The 24,231-nt window shown below is 37.1% G+C and overlaps 1 protein-coding gene across 1 annotated transcript in view; it reads left to right on the top strand.

The window, feature by feature from the left end:
- The window catches only part of SLC26A7 (solute carrier family 26 member 7), a 308,018-nt gene that overhangs the window by 171,925 nt on the left and 111,862 nt on the right, over positions 1 to 24,231 (top strand). Inside the window, exon 5 of the mRNA XM_044668390.1 lies at positions 22,969 to 23,133. Within this exon, the coding sequence (XP_044524325.1) occupies positions 22,969 to 23,133 (165 nt within the window). The remainder of the gene's footprint in view (positions 1 to 22,968; positions 23,134 to 24,231) is intronic.

A 24,231-nucleotide genomic window follows, 5' to 3' on the forward strand; every position in this document is an offset into this window, starting at 1 on the left:
ACTTTCCCTTCATCTGTAAAATAAGATCACTTCTGGTCTCTAAAGTACTTTTCAGCTCTAAATCTATATTGCAATTATAATGTAGTTATTGCATAATATAATATGAACTATAATATGACAGGATGTGACAAGTACAGAGGAGATATACCACGTGCCTTCAGAGGCTGGAGGAAGAGGAGGATATGTCTTACTGTGGGACAGGAGGATCAGAGAACACTTTGTGGAGGCGTCAATGTGTGGGATTAAATGGAAAGGACAGGGAGAAATTCAGCAAGTTGAAGCTCAAGGAGGTTGTGTGGGGGCAGGAAAGAATGTGCTGGTAGTTGAGGCACAGGGGAGGATAAGAGTAAAATACACGAAGGTGATAAGGGTGAGGGGGTGAGAAGAATTAATAGAACCATTTGGCAGGAGCATTAGGGTACCCTGGAAGACTTCGATTACTTTCCCTCCTCCACTCTGATTTTTGACCTCTCTGGCTTCCTTCAAGTCTCATCCAAAATCCTCCTTTCTTCAGGAAGCCTTCCTTAACCCCTCTTAATTCCAGAGCCTCCCCTCTGTTAATTATTTCACAATGATCCTGTATATAGCTTGCTTTGTATGAATTTATTTGTATGTTGTCTCCCTTATTAGAATGTAAGCTCCTTAAGGGCAGGGAATGTCTTTTGCTGTTTTTTTTTTTTTGTATTTCTAATGCTTAGAACAGTGTCTGTCACATAGAAGACACCTAACAATGCTTACTGATTGTTGATTGGTAAGGTGGAACAGTCTGAAATAAAATTGGAAAAATGGTGATGCTCCTCCAAGCCCCAATATCCCAAAGTAAAACAAATTGTCCTGAAAATGGTCAGTTCAGAAGCCATCTGTAGACAAGTGAGGTCAACAAGTATTTATTTAACACTTACTTTGTGCCAGGTAACTGCTAAACCCTAGACATACAAATAAAGGTCAAATAACCATCATTGGCAAGCATTACATTCTACTAGTGATGGATTAGCTCCTCAATTTTTATTTTAATTTCTTACTTTGATTTTCTTTTACACATTAACATCCCTCCCCTCCTTATTTCCTCTATTAACTCTATTTCTGAAATTCTCTTGCTTTTGGGATGGGCCTGGGATGAAACTGTAAACAATACTTACTAACAAGAGTTGGCATCAGAGCAGGATTTTAATGGAAGCAATTTAAAACAAATAAAAAGTTCCTAGTCTCTGAATTATTTTATCCAAGAGATTGGAAACTTCTGTAGAACAGGATTCTTTGTGCTATTCTTTGAATTAACTGACTGGTGTCAACACTTTTTCCAAATTAAGGTCATTAAGTACATGGTTATATGTCATTCTAGCAACTGTAAGGGACATTAGAAAACTTTTAGTCCAGCTGCCTCAACTTTACAAATAAAGAAACTGAGTCCTAGAGAATTAAAGGGAATGGTTCAGTGCCATGCAGCTAGTTGGTGGCAGAGCTATGCTTCTGACCCAAGTCTTTTGATGACAAATCCAGCCCTTTTCCCACTCTATCATGTTGCCTTTTGACCCAAGACTGTTTTCAAGATTAGTTTTCTATTTTGCTCCATTGATTCACTTCACCCCATTGGCAAGAGTTTGTTAAAAGGGAGGGGTAGTTTAAAAAAGGGCCCAGAACTTACAGCCTTTTAAATTTATGAACTTGCTTATATGTGAACAGAGCTTTCAAGCCCAGAGTCTGGAGCCAGAGTATATTGGATATGAGAGTCAGAGGAGAGATGTTGGCCCCTCTCTAAAGATCTTTTGGTGGAAGAGTCAGGTTGGAAAATGTTCTTTCTTTGGGACAGCGATAAAAGGAGATGCGTGTTTTCCAGGCGACAAGGTTAGAGAATTCCTTGGAGTAGAAGAGATATTCTAGATTCTTTCTCTTTTGAAAATGAAGATGTAGTAGGGACAATTTAATTTGCAAATAACTCTAGTGATTATTATTTGGTGAAAAAGAAGAAAAATTGAAGTTATGTCTTTATGTATTCCTCCAGGATCCTGGATTGTGCCTCTAAGCACAGATGTGGATGGGACAGTGCATTTCCCTTTCAAAGGACACTCTTCCCATCCCCAATTACTGGCTCATGAAGTTGAGAGTAAGTCAGGAAGATGTAGGTTCAACTTCACATAAGACACTGCCTTTGTAACCTTGAGCAAGTATCTTAATGATGCTGAGCCTCAGTTTTCTCATCTTTAAAATGGGAATAATAATAGCATCTATGTCACAAATTTCTTGTAACAAATTACATAGTTATATAAAGCATTGAGTAAACCTTAGAGTGTTATAGTTTATTTATGTGTACATGTGCTTTTGTGTGTGTGTGTGTATATATATATATATATATATATACTATATATAATATATAATGTAAAACAATACTACATATATATGTGTGTGTGAACATATATATATAATAAATCTCATTTAAGACTTACAACAACTCTGGGAGATAATTGCTTTCATTCACATTTTGCAGATGAAGAAATTGAAACAGCGAAAGGATAAGTACCTTGCCCAAGGTCACACAGCTAGTAAGTGACATCAGCAGGATTAGAACTCATCTTCCTGACAGCATGTCCAGTAATCTATGTACTGTGCTAACTCATAATAATTATAAGCCACACAGGTGAAAATGACCAACTTAAAAATCAAACCAAACAAAACAGAAATAATGTAGGCTTCACTCTTTTTCTAAACATCCATGTACAACTTCCTAGGCCAAGTATACTTGTAGGTTTTGTTTAGTAATTTTTAATCATGTCCTTTTGGGGTTTTCTTGGCAAATATGCCAGAGTGATTTCTTCTCTAGCTTATTTTACAGGTAAGGAAACTGAGGCAAACAGGATTAAGCAACTTATCCAGGCTTACACAGCTAGTAAGAGCCTGAGGTCAGTCCTGGCACTCTATCTACTGTGCCATTTAGCTGCCTGGCACTCTTATCATGCCAATTATACTGATACTTGTAGGCTTAGAATATTACTAATTTAGTAGCATTCAAGGGAAGCTACTAGTCATTAAGAACTTAATCTTTTCAGTATTCTCAGGGGTAGATCATATTCAGTCTCTACTATACCCATTTTATAAATGGAATACAGAATGGTGAAATGCCAAGAATTTTAAACTGGGGATGAGAAGAACAAGCCTGGACTCCTAGCACTATTCCTAACAAGATGGGTGAGAAAGAAAACTAGCCACATTCAGAGGAAGAACGATGGGAGTAAAAACATAAGAAGAAAAACAACTGCTTGTACACATGGGCTGATGGGGATATTATTGGGATTATAGACACTAAACGATAACTCTAGTCCAACTATCAATAATATGGAATTAGATCTTAATCAATGATACATGTAAAACCCAGTGGAATTGTGCATTGGCTACAGGGGGTTGGGAGGGTATGGGGGAGAGGGAAAGAACATGAAATATGTAACTATGGGAAAATATTCAGAATAAAATAAAAATTAAAAAAAAGAAGAGAAAAATAAAAGATGGGTGACCATTGGATAAGTCATGTATCCCCTATAGTTTCCTTTTCTATAAAGTAAAAGTATTGAACTTAAAGCCAAAAAATGCTGTTTCCATAATTCTAGACATGTTCTGGGCAACATTCCCAATGACTTAGTTCCTTTTTAGTTTTAAATTAAGTTACCTTTGAAATTTGCCTTTATTTGTTGAGCAGAAACAGAATTCAGAGTATTGGCCTCCTAACACAGGGTCAGTAATGGCCATCTAGGTATATGGACACATTTACTTACTCATAGTCTGTAACAAAATACATTGCTAGTTCAGTAAGTCAGAAAGTATTAAGTGCTTACTATGTGCTACAGACTCTAGTAGATGCTAGGAATCCATCAACAAAGTGAAAACAGCCTTTCCTCTTAGGAAACTTTCATTCTAATGAGGAAGACAACACATGCTTATAGAAATATGTACAAAATATACAAAAACTAAATTCAAAGTAAGGCACCAGCAGCTTGGGATGGGGAGGAGAAACAGGGAACGTCTCATTTATAAGGTGGTATTTGAACAGAGTTTTAAAGGAATCAAGAGAGTTTAAGAGACCCAAATGAAGAGGGAGTACATTTGCATCCCAGGATTCAAGATGACTGCTGCAAAAGCACAGAGACCAGAGACAAGTTTTCCTCTCTGAGCAAAAAGGATAGTTTGGTTGGACAGTAAAATCCAAGAAAAGAATAATTATTAATAAGCTGGAAAAGTAAGTCAGACTCCCATGTCAATATTTTCAAATATCAAACAGAGAATCTCATATCCTAGAGAAAATAGGAGCCACTAGAATTTCTTGAGTAGGGAGTGATGGGGTCAGATTTGTGCTTTAGGAAAATCCTGTTAGTGTCCAGGTAGAGGATGGGTTGTAGAAACAAGACTTAAGACAGGCAAACCATCTAAGAGACTATTGCAATTGCACAACTGAAAAGTGATGTATGCCTGAATGGGTACGGTGCCATGGAAGTAGAGAGAAAGGAAAGGATACAATAAAATTTGGCAACTAACTGCTTATGTGGTTTGAGTGAGAGAGTACGGATGACACAGAGATCGTGAAACAGCATGACTAGAAAGATGGCGATATTCAGAAAAGGTAAGAAGAAGTTTTGTTGTGGTGTTATTGAGTTTGAGATGGCTACAGTTCAGCTAGGCAACTCGGTGACATAGGGGATAGAGTGCCAAGCTTGGAAGTCAGAAAGACTCATCGTTCTGATTTCAAATCTGACCTCAGACACTTTCTAGCTATATGACCCTTGACAAGTAACTTAATCCTGCTTGCCTCAGTTTCCTCATTTGTAAAGTGAAATGGAGAAGGAAATGGCAAACTACTCTAGTATCTCTGCCAAGAAGACCCTAAATGGGATCATAAAGACTCAGATATAACTAAAATGCCTGAATAAAAACAATAGTACAACCAGTTTGAGATGTCCAGTACAAGTTTGGAGATACTCAGACAAAACTCAGGAAAAGAGGCTTTATTAACAATGTTTATGGCAAATCAATTTTAATAGATGGTCAGCTTACCAGAGTGTAATTACCTAAAAGAGTTAATGCAATTGTTAAAAATAGTTAAATTAATATTTTTTTCTTTCTCTCCCATCTTCCCATTCCCAATTTAAAAAGTAAGAGTGAAAAAGAGAAAACATAATGAGCAGAAAAAGAAAGAAATAAGAGAGAAAGCGAGGGAGAGAAAGAAAGGAAGGAAGGAAGGAAGGAAGTCTTGTAGCGAATATGCACAGTCAAACAAAGCAAACTCCTTCATGGGCCATGTCCAAAAACATATGGCTCATTTTGCATTTTGAGGTTATTAACTTTCTGTTGGGTGGTATGCATCATCTCCAGGTTCCTGGAATCATGATTTGTGGTTGATCAGAACTTGCAAATTTTTCAAAATTCTTTTTCTCTATAATGTTGTCATTGTATATAAATTCTTTCGATCCTCACTCTCACTCCCCTTCTTCAGGTCATTCAGGTCTTCCTTACTTTCTCTGAAACTGTCTACTTTAACTTAATGAAGCTTCTAGAGACATACCTAACTCACAGGTAAGGAATAGTTTGGACACACACATGATAGTCATAAAAAGCCAGGAATGGGAGTATCTGTGCAGGATAGTGTTGGAATTATCGTATGAAGTTTAAATTTTGCAAAAAAAACCCCCAAAACAAACAAAGCAATTATACTATATATAATGGGAAAATATACACAACAGAAATCCCTAGTTTCATAAGCAATCTCCTTTTTCTCTATATTGGAATTGTCATGTATATAATTTATTACATTCACAATAAAAACACAGTCCATTTCCCCAGAATGTGGGCCTTGAGGTAGTTTCCTGTCAGCATGCCTTGTCAATCCTCAATTTTAGGCAATTTGTATCCTCCTCTTTCTTAACTCCCTCACCTAGGCTGTTGGACATTGTTGAAGAAAAAGTCACCGAACTGTGTTATTAACATCTGCTAACATGGTCAATGCAGTCTAACTTTAGCTGGGCCCTCAGTATTGCTCAACAATCCTTTTATCCATCCCTTAATGATTCTTTTTTGTATTCACCACAGTTGTCACACATTTTTTCTTTTCCTTCAAGCACTTCATCCCCTTCTCTCCTACTTTTCTGAAAATATCAAGGCAGTATGACATGAGCTTCCTCACCTTTCTTTCTCCCTGCCTCAAAAATGATTGTACCGCAACCCTCCTTTCTTCCTTTGTTCCCCCTCTTTGAGGAAGAAGTCTTTTCTCTTTTCCTTCTGCCTCTTCTCCCACTCCATCCCTTATCCTCCAGAACCTTGTTCCATTCAACTCAGTTACTCTTTCTGCAGTACAGATCAAACCATGTCACTCCCTTGCTTAGAACTTCTGTTGCTCTTAGGATAAGATACACATTTCTTGGCTTGGAATTTAAGACCCTCCACAGTTGACCTCCAACCTATCCAATTAAAAAAATTTACTCCCCTCCATGTACTCTATGTTTAAACTAAACAGAATATCTAGCTTTCCCCTGACCTGAACATCATACATGTTGTGTTCTTGAGATCCTTTGTCACCTTCATATATCTGAGAAGGTATACCCGGAAGGCATGTCTCCTTTTTTACATTTCACATTATTAATTAATTAATTGTTTGAGTAATAATTAATTAAGCTTCAAAGCTTAATTCAGGTACCACTTCTTCTAGGTAGCCTTCTCAGACTCCCTCTTATTTTAATGATGCTTCTTGAATATTTCTTGTGTACTATATGTGATCTCTCATTTGCCCTTCTCTTTCCTGACCTTGTATCATACTTTTCTGTCTGCGTACCATCTCTCCAGTAGCATGTAAACTCCTTAGGTTAGGATATAATTCATTTTTCCTTTATTTCTAGAGCTTTCAAGAAAGGATTGGTAGACACTGAATTTGTCAAGCATCAAATCACTACATATTAACAGGCAGGAAAGGACTTGTTATTGATAGGCAAGTAAACTTTGTATAGTCAGACCTGAGTTCAGAATTATTAACACACACACACACACACACACACACACACACACACACACACACACACATACACACACACACACACACACACACGAAAGAGTAATAATGTAAAAAAAACCTCTTAAATATAATTAAAATATCTTATTCCTGAATTATATAAATAACTAAAATAAATGGCAAATGGATAACAAGAATGGCATTGATTCTAATAATTTTATCCAGAAGTTTAAGTATAGGGACTGAATCTATGATTCATTACTGGGAATTCTCCAAAGAGGAGACTCCCTCTAAACAGCTTGCTGGTTTGGTGGGCACAAAGTCAGGAGAACCTGGCTTCAAATCCAACCTCAGACACTTAATAGTTGGGTGACCCTGGGGAATTAATTTAATCACGGTTTGCCTCAGTTCCCTCAAATGGATAGAATGATAGCATTTAACTACTTTGGAGGGTTGTTTTGAGAATCCAGTAAGGTCATATTTGTAAAAAGTGCTAAGCATAGTTCCTGCCTTATTGTAGACACTATATTAATCTTTGTTCCATTTACTTCCCCTTCTCCCTCTACCAGTACAGGTTGGCATCTTCTGTACAACTTATTGTTTTTGAGAATTACTGAGGAGCCTGGGAGGTTAATGACTTGTTCAAGGTTACACAGCTGGTATGGGTCCAAAGTGGGATTGGAATCCAGGTCTTACTGGTTTTGAGACCAGCTTTCTAAGCTGTTTAAGGATCCATATAGAAACAAACACTTAATTTATGTGTAAGAGAAAGAGAGAGAGAGAGAGAGAGAGAGAGAGAGAGAGAGAGAGAGAGAGAGAGAGAGATGGCTGCCAAAGGCAACAATGGATTAGACTATAAATTCCCTTGTAAAATCATATGAAGATAGATGATGGAGGATTATGAGCAATATAATCTCGTAAAGGAGAAAGAAACAGTCAGTGGAGGGTAAAACCAGTTTAAGAAAAAGTTGGCAGGATATTCCAATATGTAAAGTCATCTCCAAGGATGAAAATGAAAAGAAAAATGCAAAAGATTTTCAAAAATCAACATATCCCAACAAGATAACAACTTCAAGGACAAAGCCCTATACTTAGGCCATGCATGACATTTCTGTTCTATGTGTGCCAATAGAGGATTTGAGATGTCACTAAAAGAGGAAATAAATGAGAAAAGCAGTTAGATTAGGCCAGTTATATATTAAAGAGATCTATGCTGGAGGTGCCATAATTGTCAAGTCACTGATAGGGTTAAAAGATTAAAAGGCACCTAAAAGAGGAGAAGGTACCAAAAATGTAGAAAAATCTTAGAGCTTTTAAATAAAAAAGTTGACAAAACATATATAACCACTTTTCTAATGTATATGAAAGAAGCTAGGTGACAAAGTGTATAAATAGAACACTAAACCTGGAATTAGGAAGACCTGAATTCATATGTGGCCTCTACTGTGTGACCCTGGGCAAATCATTTACCCTCTGTCTTGCACAGTTTCTCCAACTGTAAAATGAGATAGTTATTGTGCCTGCCTTATAGGGTTGTGTGGATTATAGAAGTAATACTTGTAAAGAGGATTGCACAGTGCTTAGTACATGATGCTTAGTAGAAGAGAGAGTGAGACCGATGCCTTTGTGCAACTCTGCCTGACTTAAATCCAAATCACTGGCAAATCAAGACATCTCCCCTGATGTCACTGCTCTTCTTAGAAAATGAAGGAGAAACCATAACAACAGAAACAATAACAATAATAGCAACACTCCTATCTATACAAAATCTCCATGAGAGACCTTTATATAAGGAATGAAGAAATGCTCAATGAGGTTTTTTGTAGATTAGCAGGCTTTTGAATCATATATAATGATGGGACCCCATCTCTACTATTTCTCAATTAAAAAAGATGTAGTCAATATAACTCCCATTATGCTTATTGTTTATTAATTACAACTGTCCCTTCCCTCAATAGACATACTCAGGACAGTGCCCCGGCATATAGTAAACATTTAAGAAACGCTTTTTGACTTCAGTAAAAACAAAACAAAACAAAATTGTGCTTTATAAGCTCTTTTGAAATAAGGTTCCTACCTTGTTGACAAAATGGCAAATAAGAAAAACATTCAAGATTCTTTAGAAAATGCAATAGAAATAACCTTACTCAAATCTTTCTGATAATAAACATCAACTGAGGTATAAATAGCAAGTTGCATATACAAGTAGAAAAGCAACAGAATTTCTTCTCCGAGGTCAGATTGTAATAGTACAAGATAGCACATATAGGAGGCTTCAGCTATGAGTCAAATGGAGACTCCTGAAGTAGAGCTATTGAAAAGGGAGCTAGGTGGTGAAGTGGTTAGAGCAGCTGTCCTGGAGTCAAGGAGACCTCAGATAAAATCTTGTTTTAGATACCTCCTAGTCATGCACCTTCTACTTTCCCTATTACTTTTGAAGACAATATCACCCTCCCAGTCCTTTAGACTCATAGCTGAGGAATCATCCTGGATTTTTCCTGTGCTTTCTATTTATTTTAATTGTCAAGATCTGTTGAATTTGCCTTTACAATATCTTTCCAATACACCCTCTGATATTTTCTCCTCTGCCACTGTGCAGGCCCTCATCACTTCCCCTGGATTTTAGCAATAGCCTGCTGGTGGGTCAGCCTGCCTCAGGTCTCTCCCCACTCTAATCCATTCTTCATTTAATCATTAAAGTGGTTTTCCTAAATCTTGGGGCCACTCATGTCATCTTCCTACTCAATAAACTCTTCCTGTCACCTCCAGGAGTTCATCATATTGGTATTGGATTTAGTGTGGACGTCCAATTGATGCTACCCAGGAATTCCAAGGTCAAGCAATCTACCAACCTTAGTCTCTCTAGAAGCAGGGATGTAATTTTTTAAAAATTAGTTATATTGATATCTCTTATTTTTATGGAACCATATTTCTCCTTTATCCTTCCTCTTACCACTTCCCAGAGAACCATTCCTTATAACAAAGAATCTAAAAGAAAAAGAGAATAACCATTCATTGAGACTGATTAATACATATAAAATTTTAGACATTATATTTGATAATCCATATCTATTATCCGTGGCTTCTATAAAAAAAGAAGTTGGGGAAAATTTCTTTTCCTATCTCTTTTTTGGGGTCTAAGTTTATTCTTTCTGACTTCGCTACATTCAGTTTTGAGAACTAATCAAAACTGGGTTGTTCTAGGGGGCAGCTGGGTAGCTCAGTGGATTGAGAGCCAGGCCTAGAGATGGGAGGTCCTAGGTTCAAATCTGGCCTCAGACACTTCCCAGCTGTGTGACCCTGGGCAAGTCACTTGACCCCCATTGCCTACCCTTACCACTCTTCTACCTTGGAGCCAATACACAGTATTGACTCCAAGACCGAAGGTAAGGGTTAAAAAAAAACAAAACTGGGTTGTTCTTTCCATTCCCATTGTAGTCATTGTGTGTAATGTTTTCCTGCTCTACTTCATTTGGCATCATTTTATCTAAATCTTATTATTTTTCTCTATACTCATCATCTTCATCAATTCTTAGTTAAGAATAAGAAAAACTTTTTCAGTCTGGTCATTCCTCAGTCAAAGGGCATCTAGTTTGTTTCCAGTTCTTTCCACCACCAAAAATATTGCTATAAATATTTTGGCATGTAAGGTGACTTTTTTCTTATCAATAACTTCTATCTATGCTTACTAGTAAAATCTCTGAATCAGAGAACATGACTATTTTAGCTCCTTTATTTGTATAATTCAGATTTCTTTACAGAATAATTGCACCAATCCATAGCCCCTTCCACAATATATTAGTGTTGTCTTTTCACAACTCTTTCAGCAACAAATATTCCCATTTCTTGTCATTTTTACAAGTTGCTGAATATGAGATGAAATCCCTGGATTGTTTTCATGTCCATTTCTCTTATTGGTTGTAATTTGGAACTTTCTTTCAAATTAATGACAATTGTTTGCAGTTCTTCATTTGAAAATTATTTATTCATATCCTTTGGCTACTTTTCCATTTGGAAATTGCATTTTGTCTTTTATAACAAAAGGTTTTTACTCTGATATTAGATTATATATTTTATTCAGTGCTTAACAAGAGTATTTAAATAATTAGCTTCAACAAATATTTATTAAACTCTAAATGTTTGTAAGACACTGGGGATTCAAAATAAAAAATAAATGGTCTCTGCCTTCAAGGAGCATATATTCTGATGGGTTTCATTCATAATTACAATTGTGAATAATATGAATTAGAATTGAATTCCAAAAGTATTTTTTATCTAGTGTAATTTTTTTTGGCTTTGGGGCCTGAAATACTCGCCCAAAATAACAAAAATTCTATAACATATCTGGAAAAAGAAGCAGAATCTGGATTGAAGTTTCATTTGGAACCCAACAAAGTATTTTAAAACTGATTTTTAAAAATATTTCATATGTTCTTCCTCATGAGTTTGTAATATCAGAGGAAAACCATTAGAACATGGGAAGTTCTTTTGATGTGGGAGAAGTTGGATTGAGCAGTTTTGGGATTTCATTTACCATTTCTTCAGTCTATTTCTAAAGCAAATTAAGTAACTCATTTTGTAAAGAAAACTGTTGAAATGAAACTGATGTGATTATTTTGTTATTAATCCTTTTGTCTAGTGAAAAGAAAGAAGGAAAAAAAGGGGAAGGAAGAAATGATGAAGGAATGAAGGGAGAGAGAAAGAAAGATGAGAATATAAGAAGAAGGGAGATAGTAAGGAAGGAGAGAAGTTCTTCTTTGGTTATATATGTCTATGTCTCATAACTATTTTAGTCAGCAAGTTATTGCTAATGTTTGACCAACCTAAATCTTTCCAGCTGCAATTTGAACCTGAGAAAACCCCAAACAACTAGAATTTTTATGAGTAAAGCATTGTTTTCACCTCTGAATAAATGACACAGAAGAAAAGAAGAAAGGGAAGAGATGAGAAGGAAGGGAAAGAAGGAAGGAGGAAAGGATAGAGGAGAGAAAGAAAAAAGAAAAAAACCATCCTTGCCAAACAAGAGTGGCAGCCAAAATTTAAATCCTGTGCCCACTCACCACAGTGAGGTGCTAACTTCAAAGCCAAATTAGAACCCTTTAAATGCCAAAATTAATAAGCATCCTTGCTCTAGAAACAATCCCTCAATTGGAGACAAGTCACTTTTAAAAGCATCATAGTTCTGCTCTCTGTTGCTTTTTTGTTCCACCAAATTGGGATTTTTGCCTGCTGCTAGCGTCTTCCAAGAACTGGAGAGGAGTTGGGGATTGTCCTCTGCCCATTTGTTTCTGGATATCTTCCCAAACTCCCCTGCTCTAAAGCAACCACAGTACAGGGTTCTCTCCTGGAGTTTATGGCAAGACACAGTTTCTTTGTCTAAGAGTTGCACAAGCAGAGGATGACAACAGGGAGGCCTAGAGTGACAGGGCCTCCCCTTGTGCAAGTGAACAAATGAACTCAGACCTTGTCAGGGGACTGTCCCTTTTCAACCTGATTTAACAGTCACATTTTGAGGAAATACAAAAGAATAAGATGACAAGTCTAGAAGAAATCTGCTGAACCAGCTGTCTGTTCTGTGTCTTGGTAGGAAGATAGCATCTACGAGTTTTTATGGTGGGGCTCGGAAACTTAATTTTTTTTTTTTTGGATAACTGTATTTCAATAGAATTGATTTCCTTTGTGATCCTATGAGTTTTATTTTTTTTTTCAGCTTTTTTTTTTTTTAACCCTTGTACTTCGGTGTATTGTCTCATAGGTGGAAGATTGGTAAGGGTGGGCAATGGGGGTCAAGTGACTTGCCCAGGGTCACACAGCTGGGAAGTGGCTGAGGCCGGGTTTGAACCTAGGACCTCCCGTCTCTAGGCCTGACTCTCACTCCACTGAGCTACCCAGCTGTCCCCCTATGAGTTTTATTTTATGCATTTATAAACATTATTCCAAGAATATGTCTATAGGCTTCACCATCCTGCTAAAGAGCTCATGACACAAAACAGTTGAAGAACCCTAGATAATCCTTTCCAAAAAGATTATCTAGCTGCTTTTTTTAACCCTTATCTTCCATCTTAGAATCAATACTGTTCTAAGGCAAAGAATGATAATGACTAGGAAATGTGGGTTAAATGACTAGCCCAGGATCCCACAGAGACCATATTTGAACCCAGGACCTCTCATCTCTAGGCCTGGCTTCTAATCCACTAAGCCACCTAGCTGTCCCCTGTCTAGCTGTTTCTTTAAAATTGCCAGAAAAATAAAGACCATAACTTTCTTTGGTCATATGTTTTGATATCTTAAAACTATTTCAAACAGCAAGTTATTACTACTTTTCAACCTACCAGCTGGAATTTGAGCCTAAGAAAACCCCAAACAACTAGAACTTTTATCATTAAAGTTTTGTCTTCACCTTTAAATAAATGACAGAAAATAATCCAATAAGAATTGCAACAGAAAAAATTTTGTGATCAATTGAAAATTGCCAACATAAAACCTTTTTTTCCATTTCAGATTGAGATCCTATATCCCTCTCCCTTCCCCAAGAGCATGCAAAGTGCCTGTCTGGCAGCATTTAAAACTGATAATAGGGCTTCAGGCACTTCCCAGCTGTGTGACCCTGGGCAAGTCACTTGACCCCCCTATTGCCTAGCCCTTACCACTCTTCTGCCTTGAAGCCAATACACAGTATTGACTCCAAGAGGGAAGGTAAGGGTTTAAAAACAAAATAAGAAAAGACAAAACTATAAAAACTGATAACAGGGGACAATCTGGTGGCTCAGCAGATTGAGAGTCAAACCTAGAGATGGGAGGTCCTGTGTTCAAATCTGACCTTGGACATTTTCTAGCTATGTGACCCTGGGCAAGTCACTTAACCCCCATTGCCTAGCCCTTACTGCTCTTCTGCCTTGGAATCAATACACAATATTGATTCTAAAACAGAAGGTAAGGATTTAAAAAAAGAAAAACTGAAAAACTCTTAATTGCTTCTTATGATGGAAGTTAGGTTGTACAGTAGATAGAATGCTGCTCACGGAGTCAGGAAGACCAAAGTAAAAATCTGGCCTCAAAGACTTAATAATTTTCCCCAAAATACATTATAGTTAATGAAGTTGTATTGTAGAGGGAGATATTATTTGAGAGTTAGGCAGTGCCTGAGCAGCTCCTAAATTGCAGAGGATCCTCAATATAGCCTGGATATACATTTGTAACTTTAAATTGGGAGTTTTAACAAAATGTCACTTCTGTCCCTTTCGCATGATGATAATGCTCTAGACTTTAAAAACAAACCAAAAGAGTAAATTGCTAGTTATTCTATCTTTTACAAGGGAAGAGGAGAGCAACCAGCTCCCCAACATTTGGCAATGAAAAATTTTAAGGAAAAGTGAATTTTAGAAAAATTGATACCTGTAATTTTTTTTTTTTTGTATAAGAAACTCACAGTGAACAAATTCTCTCTACCAATGGATACTGATAACTGCTCTGCAACTTACAATCTTAGTTCCAGAACTCATTTACCAGTTCAGAAAATACACTTCTGTTGTTTTTAGTCTCGTGAATGCCTTGTACAAGTAGTCAAAATATCTGGCACATGCTATGAAGATTCACCAAGATACAAATTTGGTACAGTGTATTTTTTTTTAATCACTGTGTGTTCTAGATAAAGTAAATGTTCTCAGATTTTATTTTGTATTCTGAAATTGACCTTGAGACCATGAAAAAGAACATACAGGGTAGAAGGAGAGAAAAGTATATGACACTGGGGAACACTAACACTATATAATAGGGGCTATCTATTAAATATCATTTTCTTTCATTAATAGGACTTTGCCAATTAGGTCAGATCAAATTAATAATAGCCAAGAAAAAATTATCACTGAGCGTGTTCTTTTAGCTATAATAATAATAATGTTTTCTCTTCATATTTTTTTATTTCTCCAATGGGCTATATAAACTTTGGTTTCCAATCTTATCAAATAATGCACCTCTTGAGATGAGAGCTAGAGTTTAGAAGCAAACCATGGGGTAAATTAAAAATGTCTCCAATTCTTATTCTTGGTCATAGAAAGAAATGAGCTATTAAAAAATAAGAAAGAGTTGGGGCAGCTGGGTAGCTCAGTGGATTGAGAGCCAGATCTAGAGATGGAAGGTCGTAGATTCAAATCTGGCCTCAGACACTTCCTAGCTGTGTGACCCTGGACAAGTCATTTAACCCCCATTGCCTAGCCCTTACACTCTTCTGCCTTGGAGCAAATACACAGTATTTATTCCAAGAGGGAAGGTAAGGATTTAAAAACAAAAAACAAGAAAGAAAGAAAACCACAAAGGTGAGGAGAGGAACTCTTGGTTTTAGGCAACAGTCCTTTTGAATGAATGCAATATAAAAAAATTTCTCAATTTTTAAAATTTCAAACTAAAATAGTATTAATGGTACAATGAACTTAATCAAACTGGACAAATCTAACTTTTTTTTCCCCAACCACTGAAATAGTCATGATCCAAATAGAACCCTAAAGACCTAAAAAATATGAAAAACTACTGATAGGGAGAGCAATGAAAGGAGTGCTAGGCATGGAGTCAGGGTTTCAGTCTTGCCTCTGCTTACATTTACCTCCTATGCTAACTTCAGCAAGTGATATAATCTTTTTGGGCCTCAGTTTCCTCATCAGTAAAAAAGAGGGATTTGGACCAAATGGTCTCTAAGGCCTAGGGTTCCAGTCCCAAAATTCCAGTCCTATGGATTTGTTACTGCACTCAACTTACCCTCAGGAAAAAGTTTAGACACTTTGGAAAATTGAATTTAAGATTTTTAGATTAATTTACTAAAATTGCTACTTTTTGCTATGTGACCTTGTGGAAGTTATCTCTCTTGAGTATGAATTCAGTCATCTATAAAGTGAAAGGCCTGCATTAGACTGTTTCAAGGTTCCCTTTTTTTATCTCAATCTTAGGATTTTCTCAGGATGAAGAAGAATGAACCAAGAGTTCATAGTTACATCCCCAGATGTCCATATTTTTCTTGGGAATACTCTATGGCTACCTATTCATTTTCCCAAAAGCATTTTTGCTTTACTAATGTGACTTGTGCTTTTGAGAAAATACCAGTTGCAAAGAAAAAAAAAATAAACCCCAAACTGCTGTTTTGGCATTCTTTGTTGATAGTAACAGATTGCCAGTTTCTATATTGGCAAACGATGGTCTTTGCATTACTACATAAGTAATAGAAGGGGGGTGTTAAGCTGCAAACAATTCACACAAAGTCCTTTCTTGACTGCTCAGTTCTTTAGTAAGTTTGCCTGTAATGGAAAATATGGTGCGATTCTTCTTACCTTGCCAAAACTGGTGGCAGCTTTCCTACTACTGACAAATACTATTCCTACCACTGACAAACCCATCAGATCATGGGCTCCTTGAGAGTAAAGATTGTCTTGTCTCCTTTTGCATCCCCAGCGCTTAATGCAATTTCTGGAACACAGTAGGTACTTCATGTTTATTGGCTGAAATAAGTCTGACAAAATTGGCAACTGATTCTCCAGTGAGGAGGTGTGGCAGACAGGACCATAGAATTATAGCTGGAAGGGACCTTAGAGGCTTTCTAGTTAGCTTAGAAAGGAATGAGGAAAGTGAAGTGTATGAATGCCAAGTGTTTTGCCCATGGTCACACAGGTAGCAAGTAGAAGAACTGGAATTTGAACATGAGTCCTGTAACTCTACATTCACTCTTCTTTTCCAGTGTAACATGTTGCTTTGGGCTTATAGATAGGCCATGGTGTCAAGATCATCCTGACTTTTGGCTAAAGACATGGCACCATAAAACTAATAGTGGGTCTAAATGCTATATATTGCAAATAAAAATTCATTGGTGGCAGTGCAGATATAAAACTAAATTGAAAACTTGATACAGTACATTATTATGAAATTAGGATCCTTAATAGATGAACACCTCATTATATAAAATGGCATTTACACCTAACACAGCATCTTCCAACATCTAGTATCTAACCTATCCAAAATGGATTCTAAATTAATTTCTAATGACTATTTTTTCCTTTACAGATGGTATAAGTTGCCCAACCCAAGTAACATATCAACCTAACTTGTTTTGTTTCTGACTTCTAACAATGACTTAATGAATATTATTTAATTTTGAATGGAAAGGCCATTTTTGTAGTTTCTCTGGGGAGGTTTCCACAATGAACGATCTGGTGAACTCAGGTAGCATAGTGAACTAACATCAGAACATTTTGGTTATTGTGTTCTGTAGTGCAGAGGTACAATCAACCCTGCAAAAGGCTAACTGCAGAATTTCTGACAGTTAAGAAGGGTTTAGAACCCTGAGTAGGAACAGTTGGTCCAGGAGGCTCGGTCAGAGCAGAAGGGTCAACTGAGCTTGGTCTTTGGGCTGAAACCCGGCCTTGATTCTGGGCTTTTCTCTTGAGATTTTGTAGCTTAGCTAATTCCTCTGGATCTCCCTGACCTTCCCTATTCCAATCACCATTTCCTTTCTTGATTTCCTGTGGGTTTTGGGAGAAGGGTGGATTTGGGTGGTAGCAATCAAACTTTGAAGACTTAGGTTTTCCCCATAAACAAGTAGGGCTTACCCTTGATACAAATTATCTCCTGATCCATTGGGTATAACTTTCCTAACCTTAAAGGCAACAAAGCCTCCCGGGGCTGAGTGGGAGCAGGCTCTTGCTCAGTCTGCCCCATTCCTGTGTCCCTTCCTACCTGAAGCTTCTCCCTAGGTGGTTGTTAGAGAAACCTTGTATCCCTCTGTCCTTTATAATCAACCCTGAAACTTAATAAACCCTGTTGTTATTTAATCAAACCTTTTGCTAAATCATTGTTTGAAAGATAAAAGAGGGTTAAGGGGAGAAAAGAATAGTTTTTCTTTGGTTCCTGAGGGGAGCTGGAGACGTCCATCTTGGAGGAAGTAGTGATCTCTGTACTTACTCTGAGAAGCCTTCTATTTCACAGACAGGGAAGAGCCTCCGGACTCTTTCTTTGTGAACTTGAGAAACTGACTAGAAAGCCCTCTAGTTAGTTTCAAACCATTTCTGGCTGGCCCCAACCTTTTGTCTGTAGAAGTGCCCTTCCTACCTGGAAGGGTTCAGCCTGTTTCCCTTCAGTGTCCTCTGTCTCAAGCCTGTGTACCCAGTCTGTGTCTCCCTGTTACAGCTGCCTGCCCAATTACCTCATCATCTCCCCTTGCCCCGCATTATACTTCATCATCTTATATTTCCCTAAACTCAGTCGTTCCCTTGCATCTTCTACCACCTCAATTTACTACCTCTAACATTGTACTCTCCTTTCCCACCTACTGACTTAGGGACCCACAAACCATATCCACTTGTTTTATTTCCTTATTACAGTTCCCATTGGAACCTTTTTATTCATGTAAGAATAAAAATGATGACCCTGCTGATAATAGCACACTAGGCAGGAAAAGAAAAGGAATATTTTTTAGAAATGAAGTTGTAAAACCAAAAGTTATTAATAAAATTAAGTTTTAGCTATAAAAAATACAAACAAATCCATTATGCTTATCATTCATACTCTCTAATGGTGCAAGTAGGCATTTGAAAAACCAGATGTATTATTCCAGTTCTTTTCCCCCCACTGTTCTTTTCACTATTGTGTCTTTCTTGTCATGGTTGCTGTCTTTTTTAGTATCTGGATTAGCTCTTGGCATTTTTCTCTTTGTTCTTCATGGTGGGTTAAGTGCTTTAAAGTTATTATCTCATTTGATCCTCACAATAACCATCTATTATTATTCCCTATTTTACAAATGAGGAACTGAGGTAAACAGGGTTAAATAAGTTGCCCGGAATGACATAGCTATTAAGTGTCTGAGACCAGATTTGAATTTATGAAGATGAGTCTTCCTGATTCCAAGTCCATTGCTCTATTCACTGAGCCACCTACCTGGTAGTACATTTACATTGTCAATGCCTTTCTGATCTAGATCAGAACACTACCAGGTAATTTCAACTCTCCAGCTGTATTGTCATTCTGTTAAAACACTGAAGGCTTAACAAATTCTTGATTTGCTTTGCTACCAATTTCATTTCTCAAAAAGTTAAAAGAAATCTGACTCAATCTCAATAAATCAAGAAGAGCGATTTGATAAAGTAAAAGTGACAGGAACCTTATGAGAAAGTGGCCATTTATCCCAGAGTTCATAATGACCAAATAAGGAAACATAGTTGATATAAAGATATTTCTAGACTTCGAAAATGGGCATCCAGAGAAATGGTTTTATGGCCAATCTCAAGAATTATGGGCAGGTCTCAAAAATGATTTGATAATAAATAAAACCTCAAATAATCTTAATGAATATGTATAAGACAAGTATTAAAAAAACAATATGACTTCATAGGAAGCTCTCTAATGTTCTCAGACACAATGAACAAGTTAGTAAACATTTATTAAGCACTTATTATGGATTAAGCATAGGGGATACTAATTCAAACATAAAGTAAAATACTTCTTCCCCTCAAGGGGCATTCTCTCTTTCTAACTGGGAAAGACAACCTGCAATAGGAAGAAGAAAAGGGCAGGGGGGAATGTATCCAGTGTGAAAGAATGGTAGGAAAAGTCTGGGAGTGAGTCAGAAGTAAAACTTGGAGAGCAAAGAAGAGGTTGGTCTGGGTTACCTTTCATGGAGGTTCTGGGAAGAACCAGTCAAACCAACAGAGAAGCCACTGGGCTAATAGGGACTTCCAATGTGTGAATGTAGTGGAGAGTGGTGGATTTAGAATCAAAGGACCTGGATTTGAATCTCACTCCTATTCCTTTCAACCTTTGAGAGAAATTATATAACTTCCATTGATCCAAATTCCTCACCCTTAAAATGAATGAGTTGGACAGATAGACTCTGAGATCCCTTTCAACTCTTGGTCTGTTATCTCATTATCCTAAATGATGAAAGGAGGGAAATATAACAAAGGACAAATACATAATGTGACATCATCATAATATTAGGAAGGCAAAACTCCTGAATGAGCGTACTAGTCTAAGTTTAAAATTCAAACTTTGATTTTGCTACTATATTTTATGTCAAGAAAGTTGATATTCACTGTAAGCATAGAACAAATATGATGAAAACCTAAGGTAAGTAGAGAGAATAATAGAATCCTTTAAATGAATTTAAATCTTACCCCTGAAACAAACTACTTACTCCTTATCTCAGTGATGGTGAACCTTTTAGAGCCACACCCTCCCTTCCCCCAGAGACCTATGCTATACCCCCCCATAGTCAGATTTAGTGTTGCACGTGCCCTTTCCCCCTCCACCCCCCTTCCTCCTTTACTCCACACAGGGGAGGGAGAAAGCACTCCCATTGGGCTGCTGGGCAGAGGGGTGGGTGATGTGAAAAAATGCCTTCAGGCATGGTAGAGAGGGGAAGGGAGCAACTCCAGGCAGGGACAGCTCTGGTGCCTGGAACACTTGCCATAGGTTTAGCATCAGAGCCTTATCTCTTTGTTTCTGGTCCCAATATCAAATGACCAATTCTTAAAGATCTGATTTAAAAATGAAAGATATGTAAATGCTAAATTGCTTTCCTTTGCATTAAATTGTAATCTCATTGGAGAATACCATTGCTTTCTGCCTCTTTTTGTATCTTCAGTGCTTAGCAAAATGCCTACTCATAGTAGGTACTTAGTAAGTGCTTGTTGATTGGTTTATTGATATAGCAATCTATTAAAGGTACATGATCTCAGTCTGCATTCGGAGGGAGTTTTTGTGTCTTGAGGCTAGGGCCATAGAAGTCTTAATATATTCTTCCTCAGTAAGATTACTTTTTGAGTATGGTATTCAGTTTGGGTTACCACATTTTAGCAAGGACATTTCCAAACTGGAAAATTCCCAAAGAAAGATAACGAGAATGGGGAAGAACCTCCAGATCATGCCATAATGAAGATTAGTTGGAGGGAACTGAGGCTTTTTTGTCTGGAGATAATTGAAGGGTGAGGTATAATAGCACTCTTCATATGTTTGAAGGATTGACAATTGGAAAAGGGATTAAATTTATTCTTTTTAGTTCCAGATGTCAGTAATGGAAGGAATAGGTGGAAGTTTCACAAATAAGTTAAAGCTTGGTTTAAAAAAGGAGGGTTTCCAATAATTAAAGCTATTGAAAAGTGAAATTGGGCTACCTCCAGAGATAATGGGTTTCTTCCCAAAGGAGGTCTGCAAACAAAGTTTGATTCTGTGGTAGAGGACATTTTTGTTGAGCTGTGAACTTTTTGGATAACCTTTGAGGTTTCTTCCAACTCTGAGATTGTGTAATTCTACTTTCAATAATCTTTGAGGAATCATGGCCAGTAGAAAGCTGAAAAAATAGATCCCAGAAATTGTGGACCATCAGATCTAACAGTGATTCTTGGCAAAACTGTTAAATAGATTACTTAGAATTTTGGTTTGACCATTTATAAGATAATATGGTGACCAATAGAAACTAGAGTGGGTTCCCTAAGAAACAGTCATGCTAAGTTAATCTAATTTATTTATTTAAAGTATGATTTTTCTTCCCTTTTTTCAATCAGCAGCACAGAGGAGGGTTAAAATTAGTCTTTAAAAAAAAAAAACAAACCCTAACCTTCTGCAGAAGAGTGGTAAGGGTAGGCAATGGGGGTCAAGCGACTTGCCCAGTCTGAGTAGTATCTGAGGTCATATTTGAACCTAGGATCTCCTGTCTCTAGGCCTGACTCTCAATTGACTGAGCTACACAGCTGTCCCCAAAATTAGTTAATCTTAATTTGAGAAAGACATTTGATAAAATTATTGACATATTTTCAGATAAGATGAAAGCTGTGAGATCAATGATATTATGGTTAACTGAATTTGTAATTACTTTTTCAACCATTCCTAATTCTTAGAAAATGGAATGCTCTGTATTCATTCATCTTCCTTAGTTCATTTCTGACCTCAGACAACTATGTGACTGTGGGTTACTCACTTAACGCTGTTTGCCTCAGTTTCTTCATCTGTAAAATGAACTGGAGAAGGAAATGACAAACCACCATAGTATTTTTGCAAAGAAACACACAAATAGAGTTAGCAAAGAGTCAGAACAAACTGAACAACAAAAATATGTATTGATACATTGAGGCACATTATTATCTTTCTGGAAGGAGTAGGGAGTCATCCTTTGTTTTCTCACATTGGACAAGCAATTCAGAGGAGACAAGAATTCCTTGTGTTTCTCATTCTCACTAGGTCTTGCAGGACTCTAAGCACTGCTGCTTCACCTGTTAACAAATATATGTTAATAAATTTGTGTAGATTTGACTAAGGAGTAATGCTGGAAGTCTTAGGGGAGGGATGGATCTGGAGAGAATTGTTTCCATAGTGATCCTTCCATAATCTTTGTTGGCTTTAGATGGCCCTTTCCTCCTTTCTCCCCCTTTGCATTTCTACTCACAGAATATCAACTCCAGGAAGGAGCCTTCTTTCAACTGCTGTCAGAGGGAACACAGCCAAAACAGCTGGAACTTGTGTCTCAGAACCTGGGAGGTTCTCCGAAGATCCCTTTCCTTCATGCCTGGGAAGACACAAGCCCAAATGTGAAGGAGCAAATTAAGCTCATCATTACTTATGTTGTCAATTTCCTTATTGTTTTATTGCTGTGAACAATACATAGACTTTTAAATATTTTATTACAATTGTTACGCATATGGGCATGGCTTTAAATAATATTCTTTGGACTGATTCCATTTTAAAATCAGGAAATTTAACAGCTTTAACTGAACTTTTCTTTGCACCTAATCTCATATAAAAGGCTTGGGAACTTAGTCTAGGAGCAAGCATAAAACAAATTGGTACAATATGTTTTTTGTCACATCAGCTTTGATGTCAGTTTCTGACAAAGAGAGGTTTTAGCCTCTTTCTCATGGAGGGCCTAGTGCTACCTAATTAAGTGATCATTTTGGAAGTGAAGAACATTACATCGGAATGGACTTGTAGCTGATGCGTGCTTGTCTTTGATTCCCTAGGTCGCCATGTTTGTGCTGCATCTGGGCAGTGCCACATTCTTGTTAACAGAACCCGTGATCAGTGCAATGACAACTGGAGCTGCCACCCATGTTGTGACCTCACAAGTCAAGTTTCTCCTTGGATTGAAAATGCCCTATATCTCAGGCCCATTGGGATTCTTTTATGTGAGTTTGTCATATCTTTTTCCTTTTGTTTTTTTTTTTTGCTTGTTTGCTTTTTCACCTTCAACTCATTATGGAGAATATGATTTATATCTATATTAGGATCATGAATCTAGAGCTGGAAGGAACCTCAGAGGTCATCTATTTCAACCCCAACCCTCCCCATCAATTTACAGAGGAAGAAACTGAGGCTTAGGGAAGTTAAATGACTTGTACAAAGTCACACAAGAAGTAAGTGGTAGAATTGGAATTTAAATCCAGATCCCATGACTTTAAGTACAGTCCTTTTCCCACTATGAAATATTAATAATACTAATAACAATAATTACTAAGAGGTGATATTTCTATAGTACTTTAAGGTATGCAAGGGGCTTTACATGTGTCATCTCTTTGGAGTTTTACACCTCTACAAGGTAGATGTTATAATAGTTATTCTCATTTTATAGTTGAGCAAGCTGAGGCTCAGAGAGTTTAAGTGGCTTTGTCCAGTCACATGGTTTTTAAATACCAGAGGCAGGATTCAAATTCAGGACTCTCAAACTACAAGAGAAAGCCCAATTTCCCACTCCTTATGAATTATATAATTTATTTACAAATAAACATTTATATACTAAAAAAACCACTCTACTATACTATATTACCTCCAGTTACCTTTTGTTCAAATGAGATATTCTAGGATTTTTGAAATCCAATTTAGAATGAGAAAGGGTTAATTTAAAATTAATCATTTGTAAGGTAAACTCTAACCATGCTATAATTGGATAAGGATAAGAGCAAATGACTATTTTCTTTTTCTTTTGCAGAATTAAACATGCTATTAAATTTACTCTTTAACTATCTAACCCAAGACTGACCCAGTTTCCTAACAAAACCATATGCCATATAAAATTCTTCCCATGACTTTAGGCCAGAACCCTGGTAAAACATTGGCAGAAGGTACCCATCTTCAGACAGCCAATTCGGCAGTAAGCCACCTGGCCCCGAGGGGCAAAAGGGTTGTTAGGTTTTGTGTATTGGTCTAATTTTCTTGCCCTGCAGTGAGGTCTCATGGAATTTGACTTGGAGAACCATGAATCCAGGAGTTCATAATTTTCCCTTACT

This window comes from Gracilinanus agilis, chromosome 1, assembly GCF_016433145.1.
Source record: "Gracilinanus agilis isolate LMUSP501 chromosome 1, AgileGrace, whole genome shotgun sequence".
Lineage (NCBI taxonomy): Eukaryota > Metazoa > Chordata > Mammalia > Didelphimorphia > Didelphidae > Gracilinanus > Gracilinanus agilis.